The sequence below is a fragment of the Nyctibius grandis genome, chromosome 6, assembly GCF_013368605.1.
Source record: "Nyctibius grandis isolate bNycGra1 chromosome 6, bNycGra1.pri, whole genome shotgun sequence".
Classification (NCBI taxonomy): Eukaryota; Metazoa; Chordata; class Aves; order Nyctibiiformes; family Nyctibiidae; genus Nyctibius; species Nyctibius grandis.
The window spans coordinates 12,540,122-12,554,617 of record NC_090663.1 but is presented as its reverse complement, the minus strand read 5'-3'; the positions used below and the strand labels follow the sequence as shown (position 1 = coordinate 12,554,617).

General features: G+C 43.8%; 1 protein-coding gene across 1 annotated transcript in view; it reads left to right on the top strand.

Annotated features, from left to right (window-relative positions):
* The window catches only part of SORCS2 (sortilin related VPS10 domain containing receptor 2), a 596,489-nt gene that overhangs the window by 557,149 nt on the left and 24,844 nt on the right, over positions 1-14,496 (top strand). The window contains exons 16-19 of the mRNA XM_068403090.1: positions 734-867; positions 2,246-2,374; positions 3,796-3,967; positions 11,643-11,829. Of these exons, the coding sequence (XP_068259191.1) occupies positions 734-867; positions 2,246-2,374; positions 3,796-3,967; positions 11,643-11,829 (622 nt within the window). The remainder of the gene's footprint in view (positions 1-733; positions 868-2,245; positions 2,375-3,795; positions 3,968-11,642; positions 11,830-14,496) is intronic.

The window sequence follows — 14,496 nt, the reverse complement described above, 5'->3', positions numbered from 1 at the left end:
AATAATTCTGATTGTTATGTTTGTGCTTCTTCCAGTACATTTGTTCTCTTGCTCTCTGCAGGGTTGGGGTTTTTTTTGGATACTACTCTGTGTTATTCCAACTCGTCAGCTCTCATTTGCTAGTTCTTGTGCCTAATTTTATACCTCTTGTTTGGAAAAGCTGTGTATTTACTAGGAATGTTATGCAGGTCTGAGCCTAAATAGTACCAGTATCTTGAGATATTGGCATTGAAATGTCTTTCAGGAATTAGAAACTACTAAAATTACTTTGACAGAGTACTTGCAGCTGCCCAGTTACCAGTGGAGTGTGTTCAGATAGTCTTAATTCTACCTGTGTGCACATGGTTCGTGCTTCGTGTTGATTGCCGACACGAGACACAGTGATTTAGATAGAACTTCAGCCATCTACATCCACACTGAATTTGTAAATGGCCAATTGTAGGGTTGTGCCTGGATTGTGCACACATGAAACATGGGTTAAATTGCACTTGAAATTTTCATGTACATCTTTGAATTTGTGCCCTGAAATATAGTGTATGTCACAACTCTGTAATGGCCCATTAGTGGACAGCAGTTACTGTGAGAGCTTTGTATACTTATACGTTTGAATATGAAAGAGTTGATACAAGTTTATAGTCTTGGCAGCAAGACCAGCCTTTCTCATGACAACATAAGGTCACATCTGTGTGGTGTAGGTTACGGTGTGCAATAAGTCCAGTGCTTTGATATTCAGGGTGATCGTTGCATCATGGGCCAGCAGAGGAGCTTTCGGAAGAGGAAGATTTCATCATGGTGCATTAAAGGGAGAAGTTTCACATCAGCTCTCACATCCAAAGTTTGTGAATGTGTGAACTCTGATTTCTTATGGTGAGTCTGTCTGTGGACCTTTGGTTTTATTGCTAGTAAATAGTTACTTAGAGTTTGAGCTGGGTTTATTTTCCTCCTTTTGCCTGTCTCCCCACATAGCCACATAAAAACAAATAGACAACCTGTAATTTGAATAACAGGTTGCTTTTGCATTTGCCGTTGGTTAAAAACATTGCCATGTTTTAAGTGTTTGTTTCGCCTGACTGAACAAATCCTGATGTTTTTCTCTGTTGATCAAGACTTGAAAAATGACCATTGGATTGATTTATAAGGCAAGCAAACCCTTTCTATTTGCAAATGAAGCAAATAAAAAAAAAAACACACCACAGAAGAAATGTGTTGGTTTGAGTGGCAAAGGAAACCTTTTAAAAATCTAAGCTACAAAGAGAGTTAATTTTGCAGAACTGACAGAGTAATTACAACCAGCTTTTCCCCCAGGTGTACACAACTCCCGTTGAGAACAGAACTGGCTTCATCAACTTGTATGTTCAGCTGGTAGAATAATATTAAAAAAATCTTTTTATTCCTAAAAAAGTAGTCTTTTTTAAAAAAGTAGTGCAAGGTCCTGCACATGGGTTGGGGCAATCCCAAGCACAAATACAGGCTGGGCAGAGAATGGATTGAGAGCAGCCCTGAGGAGGAGGACTTGGGGGTGATGGTTGATGAGAAGCTCAACATGAGCTGGCAATGTGCACTTGCAGCCCAGAAGGCCAACCATATCCTGGGCTGCATCAAAAGCGGTGTGGCCAGCAGGTTGAAGGAGGTGATTCTCCCCCTCCTCTCTGCTCTCGTGAGACCCCACCTGGAGTACTGCGTCCAGCTCTGGGGCCCCCCAACGTAAGAAAGACATGGAGCTGTTGGACCGAGTCCAGAGGAGGGCCACAAAGATGATGAGAGGGCTGGAGCACCTCTCCTATGAAGAGAGGCTGAGAGAGTTGGGGCTGTTCAGCCTGGAGAAGAGAAGGCTCCAGGGGGACCTTATAGCAGCCTTCCAGTACCTAAAGGGGCATACATGAAAGCTGGAGAGGGACTTTTTACAAGGGCATGTAGTGATAGGACAAGGGGTAAGGTTTTAAACTGAAAGAGGGTAGATTTAGATTAGATCTTAGGAAGAAATTCTTTACTGTGAGGGTAGTGAGACACTGGAACAGGTTGTGGATGCCCCCTCCCTGGCGGTGTTCAAGGCCAGGTTGGATGAGGCTTTGAGCAACCTGGTCTAGTGGAAAGGTGTCCCTGCCTGTGTCAGGGGGGTTGGAACTAGATGATCTTTAAGGTCCCTTCCAACCCAAACCATTCTAGGATTCTATGATTATCCACCCTATATTAGATTGCTGAATGAAGTGGGGGTAGTAACATGTTTGATGTTGATGTTTTTCAGTGATTATGGGTTTGAGCGCTCTGCACCTCTGAAGTCGGAGCCTAGCAAATGCTTTGCTGACTTTTGGTTTAATCCAGAAGCGCCTCCTGAAGACTGCATGCTGGGGCAGGCATACACCAACAGCACTGGGTAAGCTGATTTTGTGTTCAACTGGCTTGCAGAGGCTTCCAGAGTGGGGGAGAACATTCCAAACAAGGTCCACAAAAGTGATTTTAAGGAAATGTAAATAGGGCAAACTGTAAAAAAATGCGAAATGCGGAAGTCCCGACTCTGACTTAGAGCATGTGCAAAAGCTTCATACAGACTAATGAAAAAGAAATGTTACTTTTCATGTTCAGAGCAGTTCAAAAACTAACCCATTTGAGAAGGGAGAGAGATATCTTGTTCCAAGTATTTTTTTTTTTTTATTTTGTAACTGCCTTTTGTAACCATTGCTACACTTCTGGTAGGAACGTCCATTCAAAGGCTTTTTTTTTTTTTTTAGCCCATTGCTTGAGTTCAGATGAATTTTCAGTTTGAATCCAATGAATTACTCTGAGGAGCCAGTAACATCTCACAGAACTTCCCAGTCTCTCACTTCCATAGGGGTAAGGAGTTCTGTGGAGAAAAGATTATTTTCCTGACCATATGGGACACTCAGAATCAAAGGAAAGCTTTCGTAACTGTAAACAATACCACATAGAATATACCCGACAATGTAGCCTGACGTCTGTGCTGAGAATAACTTGCAGCTGGCATCTATTCTGGCTTATCATAACAGCATTGCTGTCGGTTGTGGAGATGAGAACCAAATGATGAAATGTCAACTCTGGCAATAGAATTGCTGTCTCTGTGTATATTTGCCTTACCAAGGAAAATGATGCCTTTTGGATTGCGGCTGACAGCTGTGATATACACAATAGGAATTCAAAAGAGTGAAATCTGACTCCAGTTTTAAAGGATGTTTAAAAATAACATACCTGAGTGTAACTGATCTGTAAATAATTACTGTACACATCCAAGTATTTCATTATTAGTTCCTTAAAAGTGTTAAGCTTTTCACTCTTTTATACTGTTATGTTAAATAAATGCTTTAAGTATTTTAAGAAATGCATAGATTTGAGAGCAGACGATAAGCAGTTGGTTCTGGGTTAATGCAGAAGCTGCTTGATCCAATTTCTTCCTGATCTTTGGGGTTTGAACCAAGACCTCTAGAGCATTGAAGACTGTTGGACACTAGGAAAGACTATGGCAGAGAGGACAGCAGACTGTCTAGCTCCTGGAGGGCTGGTCAGCCATGTTCCTAAATTTGAAAAGGCAGACTCTTCCAATGCATAGAAGTGAAATCTTCATGCTTCACACCCTCTTTCTTCAACAGGTTTTACTCAGTAAAGGCAATGTCCGTCATCAAAGTATTTGCATCATGAGTTGGTTTTGATCATCTGCAGTCATGTCTGTTTGTGAACCCAAGGAATATTCATTAGCTGCTATCACACTCGCATTCAGTGCCTCTGGTGACATTCCCCTGCTCACCTCCAATTCGTTGTGCTCACCAGTTACTGTTTTCGCAGGTACAGGAAAGTTGTTTCTAATGTGTGTGAAGGTGGTGTAGACCTGCAGCAGAACTTAGCACAGCATATGTGTCCATTGATTGCTCCCAAGGGACTTCAGATCAACATCAGAGAAGAAAGCCTGGCTGTTAAGCCTGGGGAAGACATCACCTTCATCATCAGACAAGAGCAGGTAGTAGTGAACATTGGCTTTATGAAAGTTTCCTCGCTAGTTTTATGGTTCCTTTCTCTCTTACCTGCTTTGCTGCTGAATGAGATTAAGTTGTGCTTGAGACAAAGACGAATGACTCTCAATATTGAAACTTCTGTTTTCAAGGAAACCAGTCAATCCAGTAAGCTCAGTGAGCTACCAAGTTCTGTCCACAGAAAGGGGTTTGTCTCCTCAGCAGCATGGTCCATCATGATTCCTGAAAGGCATCGGCTTCTTAGAAAATCAAAGGAACTAAATTACCAAAGTCTCCTTGGACTGAAAATACAGCTATCAGAGAAGAACACAAATGCAGAGAACATTTAATATTCTGGTTTAAGTAGTTTTGAGAATCTGCCTTTCAGAAAGGAATCAGGCAAAGCTTTACAGAAATCAGCAAATAGCACAGCATAAGAACATTTATTATATATTAGATGTGTTGCTAAAGATACGGATTTTTTTCTGTTTATTGAGAGAGACAATGCCGTAAAGCCCTGACCAAGGCAGTGAGTAACTTTTGGATGAATTGTTTGCCATGGGTATCTTTCTTAATGCTTGCTTTTTAGTATTAGGCTCTAACTGTTGTGCTCAGGTTACCGGAGTATTGTACTTCCTGGCTAACCCCACTGATTTGCAAGAAGTTGAAGGAAGTTCACGCATTTTGGCAAGCCCGTGCGATACAAATCGGGCTCTTGGGATTTATTTCTGTAATGGAATCAAGAAGGTTACGTGCAGAACACCGGGCTGCTTAACGCTTCGCAGGCTCTGCGTCCCAGTGTTTGCAGTGCCCCAATGGTTGTGTGGCAAGTTATGCTGCCTTCTCTTTTTATAATCTTTTGGAAATGTTTATTGTAAGAATAGAGCATTTGCTAGTAATTTGGACTCTAATGATTTTGATTGGCAGTTTGATATTTTTCCCCTACTATGTAGATTCTGAAGCTTTCATGAATCTCTGTGGCAATACGTAAAACATCTTAAACTATTCAAAAATCTTCAGAAGTCGGGGATCTTGAAGGGAATCCCGTGCTGTGTTTTCTGATGAAGTCTTTGCCCAGTACATCGAACTGGTAGGCAGATTTAGAAGAAATGTAACAGTTTGCTGCCCCCTATAGCTAAGAATAATATTTATACTCAAATGTCCTGAGTGTTGCTTAGGATTTAATCTATACAACAAAGTCTAATGAGAATTCATAACAATTACTGAGTTTAAGAAACAGCTCTACTAGGATAAACCAAAACATACCACTTGCTCTGCTGAACAAAATTAATTTACTAGTTTATGCGAATGCATGTTACTAGGTGTAGGAATGCCAGACGTCAGGGAATAAAGAAAGCAGGCTTTGTGTATGTTTGGGCAGTTTGCAAGTGACCTTAGAAATAATAATAAATAAAAATTATAATTATTTTTTTCCCAAATTCTGTTGGCTGAATGTATGAATAAATAATATCATGACAATCATCTATTTTGCGTGGAAGTGGAAGCCCCAATATTTTTTAAATTTAGCTGCCTTTTCCCTATGCATCTCTTGTTATCTGTCCACCGCTCTCTGTCTTTCCTGGCCAGGGAAACAGAAGTGCCTTGGTGTTTTGAAGACAGCACTCTCATCTTTACACTAGGGAAGCTATTAGAATAAAACATTAAGAGAAGCTTGCATATACTGGCTTTCAACACTGGTTTCTGTCTCACCTGGAAAAATATGCATGTACACTTGTTAGCATAAGAAGGAGCAAACAAGAACTGTTTCCAAGCTAATGTCGCCTAAAGAGATTCCACTCACTGGCACATTGCTGCAAGAAGACATCTCTTTTGCTTTAAACTTTAATAACATATTATCTCCTCTGCTAAACTCTGCCCATCTGTTGTCAAAAGAAAGATGTTATTTGGAAAAAAATATTCACAGTGAAGAAGCTTTCAAGATCCTTTATGTATGTTGAAATATGGTGTTTAGGTATTTATGGGTATTCCTTTACATTATAAGCAATGCTGTTTCATCTAATACATGGAAGAAAATCAACCAAAGTGCAAAATAATATAACAAGGAAATAATGGTATGTTTTTCTTCCCTTTGTAATGCCCGGGTAAGTAAGTTAGTTCTAGGCTTTGTTGCCTCCTTTGATTTTACATAAATGCTGCCTTTTGGGATTAGATTGTGATATAAACCTATTTTAGAGAGTAGCTTATGGGGAAGTGGATGATTTTTGAATACTTCAATGGATGTCAATCCTTCTCTGTTCCGATGGCCATTCAGGTCACCTGACTTGCATATGGATGTATGGGTTCCTTTCCTGGAGGCAATGAAGATTTTTAAACCAACACTGTGTTTTCACAATACGGAGAATTTTCTACCAAGCCTGGCCCTGCAGCCTATTTTAATTGCACAACTGTGATGGCCATGTACTGTGGCAAGCGAGCAGGAACACATTGCTGAAGACCGAGGAGGCAGGACAGCTTGCTAAGGCAGTGCTGCTAGTAGTATTGAGAAAGTGCTGCTGCTCACAGCTAAAATGATTTTTCCTTTGACTCAATCCACAGCGCCAGTCCACGTAGCACAGGCCTGACCGGGCAGCCACACTGTGACAATATGAGTGATGGGCATATGTTTGTCCTTTGACAGTCGTATCAGTCTTGCAGTATCTTAGGCCTGAGTTTAGAAGACAGTGTCATTTAAAGGAGCACTTAGCAAAAGTGCAATGAATTAAAAATTCTGTGAGATGTTTGACATGACAGAATTATTTGGCTGGACTTTTAAACCCTTTGCCAAACTCAGCTCAATAATCTGCTTCATTAAGCATGCATCTAATTTTGCAGTAGAGCATGTAGGTTCTAGACATGCTGGTAGCTCTGTCTAATGCAGTACAACTCTGTGCGAAGATCCCAGCTTGGATCTTGAAGGCCATGTGATTGACACTCAGAGGGTGTTGTTAGAATCACAGAATCACAGAATGTTAGGGATTGGAAGGGACCTCGAAAGATCATCTAGTCCAATCCCCCTGCCGGAGCAGGATTGCCTAGACCATATCACACAGGAACGCGTCCAGGCGGGTTTTGAATGTCTCCAGAGAAGGAGACTCCACAACCTGTCTGGGCAGCCTGTTCCAGTGTTCAGTCACCCTCACCGTAAAGAAGTTTTTCCTCATATTTATGTGGAACCTCCTGTGTTCCAACTTGCACCCATTGCCCCTTGTCCTGTCAAGGGATGTCACTGAGAAGAGCCTGTCTCCATCCTCTTGACACTTGCCCTTTACATATTTATAAACATTAGTGAGGTCACCCCTCACTCTCCTCTTCTCTAAGCTAAAGAGACCCAGCTCCCTCAGCCTCTCCTCATAAGGGAGATGTTCCACTCCCTTAATCATCTTCGTGGCTCTGCGCTGGACTCTCTCTAGCAGTTCCCTGTCCTTCTTGAACTGAGGGCCCAGAACTGGACACAATATTCCAGATGCGGCCTCACCAGGGCAGAGTAGAGGGGGAGGAGAACCTCTCTTGACCTGCTAACCACACCCCTTCTAATACACCCCAGGATGCCATTGGCATTCTTGGCCACAAGGGCACACTGCTGGCTCATGGTCATCCTGTTGTCCACTAGGACCCCCAGGTCGCTTTCCCCTATGCTGCTCTCCAACAGGTCTGCCCCCAACTTGTACTGGTACATGGGGTTGTTCTTGCCCAGATGCAGTACTCTACACTTGCCCTTGTTATATTTCATTAAATTTCTCCCCGCCCAACTCTCCAGCTTGTCCAGGTCTCTCTGAATGGCTGCGCAGCCTTCCGGTGTGTCAGCCACCCCTCCCAGTTTGGTGTCATCAGCGAACTTGCTGACAGTGCACTCTATTCCCTCATCCAAGTCATTAATGAGTATATTGAATAGTACTGGTCCCAGTACCGACCCTTGAGGGACTCCGCTAGACACAGGCCTCCAACTGGACTCTGTCCCATTGACCACCACTCTCTGGCTTCTTTCCTTCAGCCAGTTCACAATCCACCTCACTACCCGATCATCCAGACCACACTTCCTCAGTTTAGCTGCAAGGATGCTGTGGGAGACCATGTCAAACGCTTTACTGAAATCAAGACAGACCACATCCACAGCTTTACCATCATCTATCCACCGGGTTACGTCCTCATAAAAGGCTATCAAGTTGGTTAAGCATGACTTCCCGTTGGTGAAGCCATGCTGAGTGCCCCTAATGATCCCCCTATCCTTGATGTGCCTAGAGACAGCACCAAGGACAAGTTGTTCCATCACCTTTCTGGGGATGGAGGTGAGGCTGACCGGTCTATAGTTCCCCGGGTCCTCCTTCTTGCCCTTTTTGAAGACTGGAGTGACATTCGCTTTCCTCCAGTCCTCAGGCACCTCTCCCGTTGTCCACGACTTAGCAAAGATGATGGAGAGTGGCCTAGCAATGACTTCCGCCAGCTCCCTCAGCACCCGCGGGTGCATCCCATCAGGGCCCATGGATTTATGGACGTCCAGATTGCTTAATTGGTCCCTGACCCAGCCCTCATCTACCAAGACAGATTCCTCCTCTATCCTGACTTCTTCTGGGGCCTCAGGGGTCCGGGGCTCCTCAGGACAGCCTCCAGCAGTATAGACAGAGGCAAAGAAGGCATTCAGTAACTCCGCCTTCTTTTATCCTCTGTCTCCAGGGCCCCCACCTCATTCATCAGTGGGCCTACATTGCCTCTAGTGTTGGCTTTACCTGCAATGTATTTGAAGAAGCCCTTTCTGTTGTCCTTGACCTCTCTTGCAAGGTTTAATTCCAAGGAGGCCTTAGCTTTCCTAGTTGCCTCCCTACATCCTCTGACAACAGACTTATATTCCTCCCAAGTGGCCAGCCCCACCTTCCATGATCTGTACACCCTCTTCTTCCACTTGAGTTTGCCCAGCAGTTCCCTGTTTAACCATGCAGGTCTCCTGGTACCCTTCCTTGACTTCCTACTTGTTGGGATGCTCTGATCTTGAGCTCAGAAGAAGCAGTCCTTGAATGCTAACCAACTATCTTGGGCCCCCTTACCTTCTAGTACCCTGTCCCATGGGATTTCCCCTAGCAATTGCTTGAAAAGGCCAAAGTTGGCCCTCCTGAAGTTCAGGGTTGTGATTCTGCTAGCTATTCTGTTCCTGCCACATGAGATCCTGAACTCTACCATCTCATGGTCACTACAACCAAGGCTGCCCTCAACCTTCACCTCTTCAACCAGACCCTCCTTGTTAGTGAGGATAAGGTCCAGCAACGCTCCTCTCCTAGTTGGCTCATCCGCCATTTGCATCAGAAAGTTATTGTCAACGCACTGGAGGAAGCTCCTGGACTGAGGATGGCTGGCTGAGTAGTCCTCCCAGCAAATATCAGGGTAGTTGAAATTCCCCACGACAACCAGGCCCTGTAATTGCGAGACTGCTCTCAGCTGCCTGTAGAAGGCCTCATCACCCTCCTCATCCTGATCCGGTGGCCTGTAATAGACACCCACAACAGTATCACCCCTGCCAGCCTGCCCCTTAATTCGTACCCACAAACTCTCAACTCACTCCTGATCCGCCCCTGGACAGAACTCAATACATTCTAGCTGCTCACTCACATAAAGAGCAACTCCACCACCTCTCCTTAGCGGCCTGTCTTTCCTGAACAAGACATAGCCATCCATGACCACATTCCAGTCATGCGAGGCGTCCCACCAAGTCTCTATAATTGCCACTAAATCATAGCCCCCCGACCGAACACGGATTTCTAACTCCTCCTGTTTATTCCCCATGCTGCGTGCATTGGTGTACAGGCATTTCAGGGAGTGAGCTGAGCACACCGATTTCACCCCAGGGGGATGGGAGGCCTCCTGGTCTACCTCAACACTAGAGCATTGCCCCAGTGGTGCAAGCCCAGCTACTACCCCATCCCCCTTCGAATCTAGTTTAAAGCTCTCCGAATGAGCCCTGCTAACTCCTGTCCCACAACCCTTTTGCCCCTACGACATAAACCTTTCCCATGTATCACTGTCATGCCTGGTGTCTTATAAAACCAGCCATTATCAAAGAACCCAAAGCCCTGCCTGTAGCACCAGTCTCGTAGCCAGGCATTAATAGAGAGAATCCTACCATTCCATCCCACGTCATCACCTGAAAATGGAAGGAGGCAGGAGAAAACAACTTGTGCCCCAGACTCTTTCACCAACCGTCCTAGGGCCTTGCAGTCTTTCTTCATCCCCCTCAGACTACGGGATGCAGCTTCTTCCCCACCTGTCTGGAAGATCATCAGGGGGTAGTAGTCTGTGGCCTTCACCAGGCTGAGGAGTTGCCTGGTGATATCCCTGATTCGGGCTCCAGGCAGGCTGCAGACCTCCCTGTGATGGGGGTCAGCTCTGCATATTGGGTCCTCAGATCCCTTCAGGAAGGAGTCTCCAACCACTAAAACTCTTCTCTTCTTCCTTGTGGAGGAGGTAGCTATACGCCTGTCAGGTTTTTCTGACTGTGGTGGGACCTCTGATATAGGTTGCCTCTCCACCACATCCCCATTGGACTGGCTGTATTCCACTAGGGCTTCATATCTATTGCTCAGAGGCACCTGTGGAGGCAAGGTAGGCAAGGAGGGCACTCGCCTTTTGCCACGGCCATAGACTTGCCTCCACTCACTCCTCTCCTCTAGGTTATTGTTCTCCTCTAGGTTATTGTTTTCCACCTGAGAGGGGCAGAGTACAGGGGTCCCTCGATCCTGGGAGCTCTCCGGCAGGTGCTCCCATTTTTGTTGCAGGGAAGGCAGAGCCTGGCTCCACCAGTCTATCTCCATTTCAGCCTCCCGAATGCTCCTAAGCCTTTGTACTTCGTCTTGAAGCCTTTCAACCTGGCTTTGCAGCTGTGCCGCTCGGCCGAGCAGATCATCTACCTACTCACAGCGCACGCAGCCCCCTGTCACCACAGAGACGCTGTAGCATTCCCTGCAGCGTGCGACCTGCACCATCGCCTCCTTCCATGGGAGCTCTGTCTGGGTTCCCACATCCATTTTGGTCTTCTTCCACCGGGTAGATACCATTGTTCTTTCACTGAGCTGGGAAATACCTGCTGGTGACACCCCTGGTTCACAGCTCCTTGGCACCTTCCTCGCCTTGTGCACTGGGAGGGAGTCAGCGCCCTCCCCCAACGAGCTGCAAACTGCTGCAGCCTCTCCTGCCCTGGGACACACCCAGTCACAGCTGTGACACCAGAAGGTGCTGTGAAGCAGGTCTAAACCAATTAATTTTATTTTATAATTGCATAGGCTAGTAGTTCACTGGATGAATTGTAATTCACTAAAATAACAATATTCAATTGTTTGCAATCATATGAGCATCACTTCAGAACTTGGGGCTGCCCTGCACTGTTATGTTAGTTAATGTCCAGCTGCATTAAGACAAGAGTGATGATTTCTGTGTCATACAACTGGTTAGTGGTCTGCGGTGTCGTATTTTAAGGTAGCATCTTACTGTGGAAATTTAGTATTATCTCTATCAATGCACACAACATCTGTTGCACTAAAAGCTTTGCTATGGTGGCTTTTACTGCAACTATTGCAATTGAGTCAAAATATCTGTCTGGGGCTGGAAATGCTATTGTGATTCAGGAAATGGTTATAATCATGTGTCCTGTCTATTTCGGTCCTGGCCATTTAAAATATTTTTGATATATTTTCCTTTTAGGGTGATATATTGAATACTAAATACCGGGTAGATCTTGGAGATGGCTTTAAGGCGATATATGTGAACCTTACGATGACTGGAGAAGCCATTCGTCACCACTATGAGAATCCTGGGATTTACCGTGTCTCGGTGAAGGCTGAGAATGTGGCTGGGCATGACGAGGCTGTGGTGTTCGTCCAAGTCAACTGTAAATCACCTCTTTGGTTTTCTTACTTTTGCTGCTCTGTAAAAACCTCATGACAACTGTGAAGTAGTAAAGAAAATTGCTAGCCATAATTAGGAAAAAGGCATATTTTTTCAATAACCTCATGCAGTCTTGCAGTGCTGTATGTTGTTAATGCAGAGGCTTGTAAACTTAATGTATTAGGAGGTCAGAGTTAGTTTTGTTTGGATTTGAGAGAAGGATGGTGTATTAATCTTTTAAATAGCAAGCATGCCTCAGTTCAAATCTCGGGTTTGATCCATCTTCCTGACTCAAGACCCTGTTGGCAGTCTTAGCAGCTAAAATTTAACACTTCAAGCTATGTCTTCTTAGGAGCTTCGAGGTGCTATGTGAAGCAAGTGAACAGACATGTTGAGAAACGCAGAACAGACGTGAGCTCTTGTATGATTTTAGAAAAGAATCAAAATCTCAGTGTTTCTAAGAGTCAGGCTACTTATTAAAGTCCTAGAATGTAGATTTTAGGTGATTATATCTTGGGTTATATGGGTTTAGGTAGTTATATGGGGTATAACTTCATGTTAGCAGGCAGTATTACTTGAGTTAGACTTCTCTCCCTCTCCTTAATTAGGACCTAAAAACCCCCATCAAATAGATTTAAAAGAATAGCACGGCACAGGGAATATCATGCACCATCGCAAGCTTAATGTACCTCAGTCATCTCATAATTGAAATGAAGAAGGAAACTCATAACTGGAACTGAATTTTCCTCTTCCTTTGAGATTCAAGACAGCTATTGCTTTGCCTGTTTTCAGATGTGTCAAAAATTCAGAAACACCAAAAGAAAAGATACTCATCTTGCATTCTCCAGGTGTCTGTTTCCCTCTGTTGTGAGTCATGTGTCTTCCATCCTAATCCCAAAGCAATGGAAATCGCTGGAGCCACATACAAGGGTGTGCACAGATCCGTGTGCTTTATGTCAGCCTGTCTGGTGACTGCTGATATTTCTGTATTTTTCTAGTTAGAGTCCTTGAGTCCAGAGTTTCCATTTGTGCTTTGATTAGCAGATGGAGCCCAACCAATTAATTCTAATGGCCAGTCTCCTATTAAAATCAAATGGAAAGGGTCAGAATCTAATTCTCCACCTCGGTTTCATTATCTGTTTCTTTGTTGTGTTTGGTTTTTAAATCATTTGACAACTCCAGAGAGCTCAGATAAATTACTTAGGGCTTCACTGTTACTTTTTAGGAGCTTCTAGGTGCTAAGAAGTAGATTAAGCGCAGGAACAGTAGATCTGTACAAGCAACGAACAGCAAAAAAAACTGTGTAACATCCTTCTCTCTGGGGAGAACAACTTCTTGCCGTTCAGAGGATGAAGGGCAGTAGCAAATCCTGACAGAAAGCAGAACAACTGCCTTCTCAAAATGTGCTTCTGGTGTGGCCTACATCAGGATAAACATAAAAATAAAAGACGTTGATTGTGTTTTATGCAGTGGATTTACAAACTGCAGAAGCCAGAGGTGTTTTTCACAAGTGAAATGACTGGTGCATTAAGAGGACTTCGGTGCTGAAGTGCAGAGGCAGCAGAGCATTGAAGCAGACGTGGTCCATTCCTGATCTTGTCCCTGAATGCTGTACATGGTCTAGTAGACTCGCAGAAGCATGTTACTTGGTCCAGTTGAATAAATGCTTTCTGTGTGATTTGCTCTGTTTAATTTTTTAGGTAAATGACAAGATTTGAGGAAATTAGCTGGTACTAATTAAACTGCAATTTCTACATTCTAGAGAGACACTAATAGCCATTCAGGGACATTTTTCATTGTGAAATACCATGAAAGCAGAAATGTCCATAGAGTCCTGCTTTCACTCTATCTCCAGCTGATGTATTCCCAGGGAATTTTTTCAAGGACAAATGGTAACGGGAATTTTTTTTACTCCTTCCAAGTTCTGTTGCTGTGGGGTGCCCTGTGATGCAGGACAATTATATGAACTTTGGCCTGTCATCCACATTACGCTTTCTGATGCAGATCACACAATCTACAACTTGTTAATGAACTGTAAGAGAAATTAGAGCAAGTCTGATAGCATACATGTGAGTAGGTAACCCGGAATAAAAAGAACTGAAGGAGAACTAGGCATACATTTTTTTTTTTCATGAAGCCATGATCTCTATAGTGTGTGAATAATCAGGGAGCTTTGAAAACTGTACTGAAATTGTAGCTTCATTAAACAGGAATTGTGTAAGTCAACTTCATTCCTAATAGTACACGCTTAAGCGTGCTATGAAGCTTGTTTAAATGCATTATGGAATTGTGTGACTGAGACAAGCAGAAGGACTTACAATAATTATTTTTAGCTCTTTAATATGTAGGAATGGCAAACTTGAAATAGCAGTCATCATTCAAGTACCAAACAACTTCCCCGCTAAATATTTTGGAAAAGAAAGTAACCTTCTTCAGGAGCAAAACTCTATCTCAGAATGACCAGTTTCCTCTGGGAAAATGTAAATGTATGGCAAAATCAAAACATTGGCAGAGATCCCTTCAGACTTCTTTATTTGCCTCATCAGAAGGAAAATCTGTTTCTAGGAGGAACAAATTTAATGGAATCCCTATAATTTCTGAATTTTCCTCAAGACACCAGCAACAGGAGGAGCATTTTAACTCTCCTTCAGTAAAGAAGCTATTGAAGAAA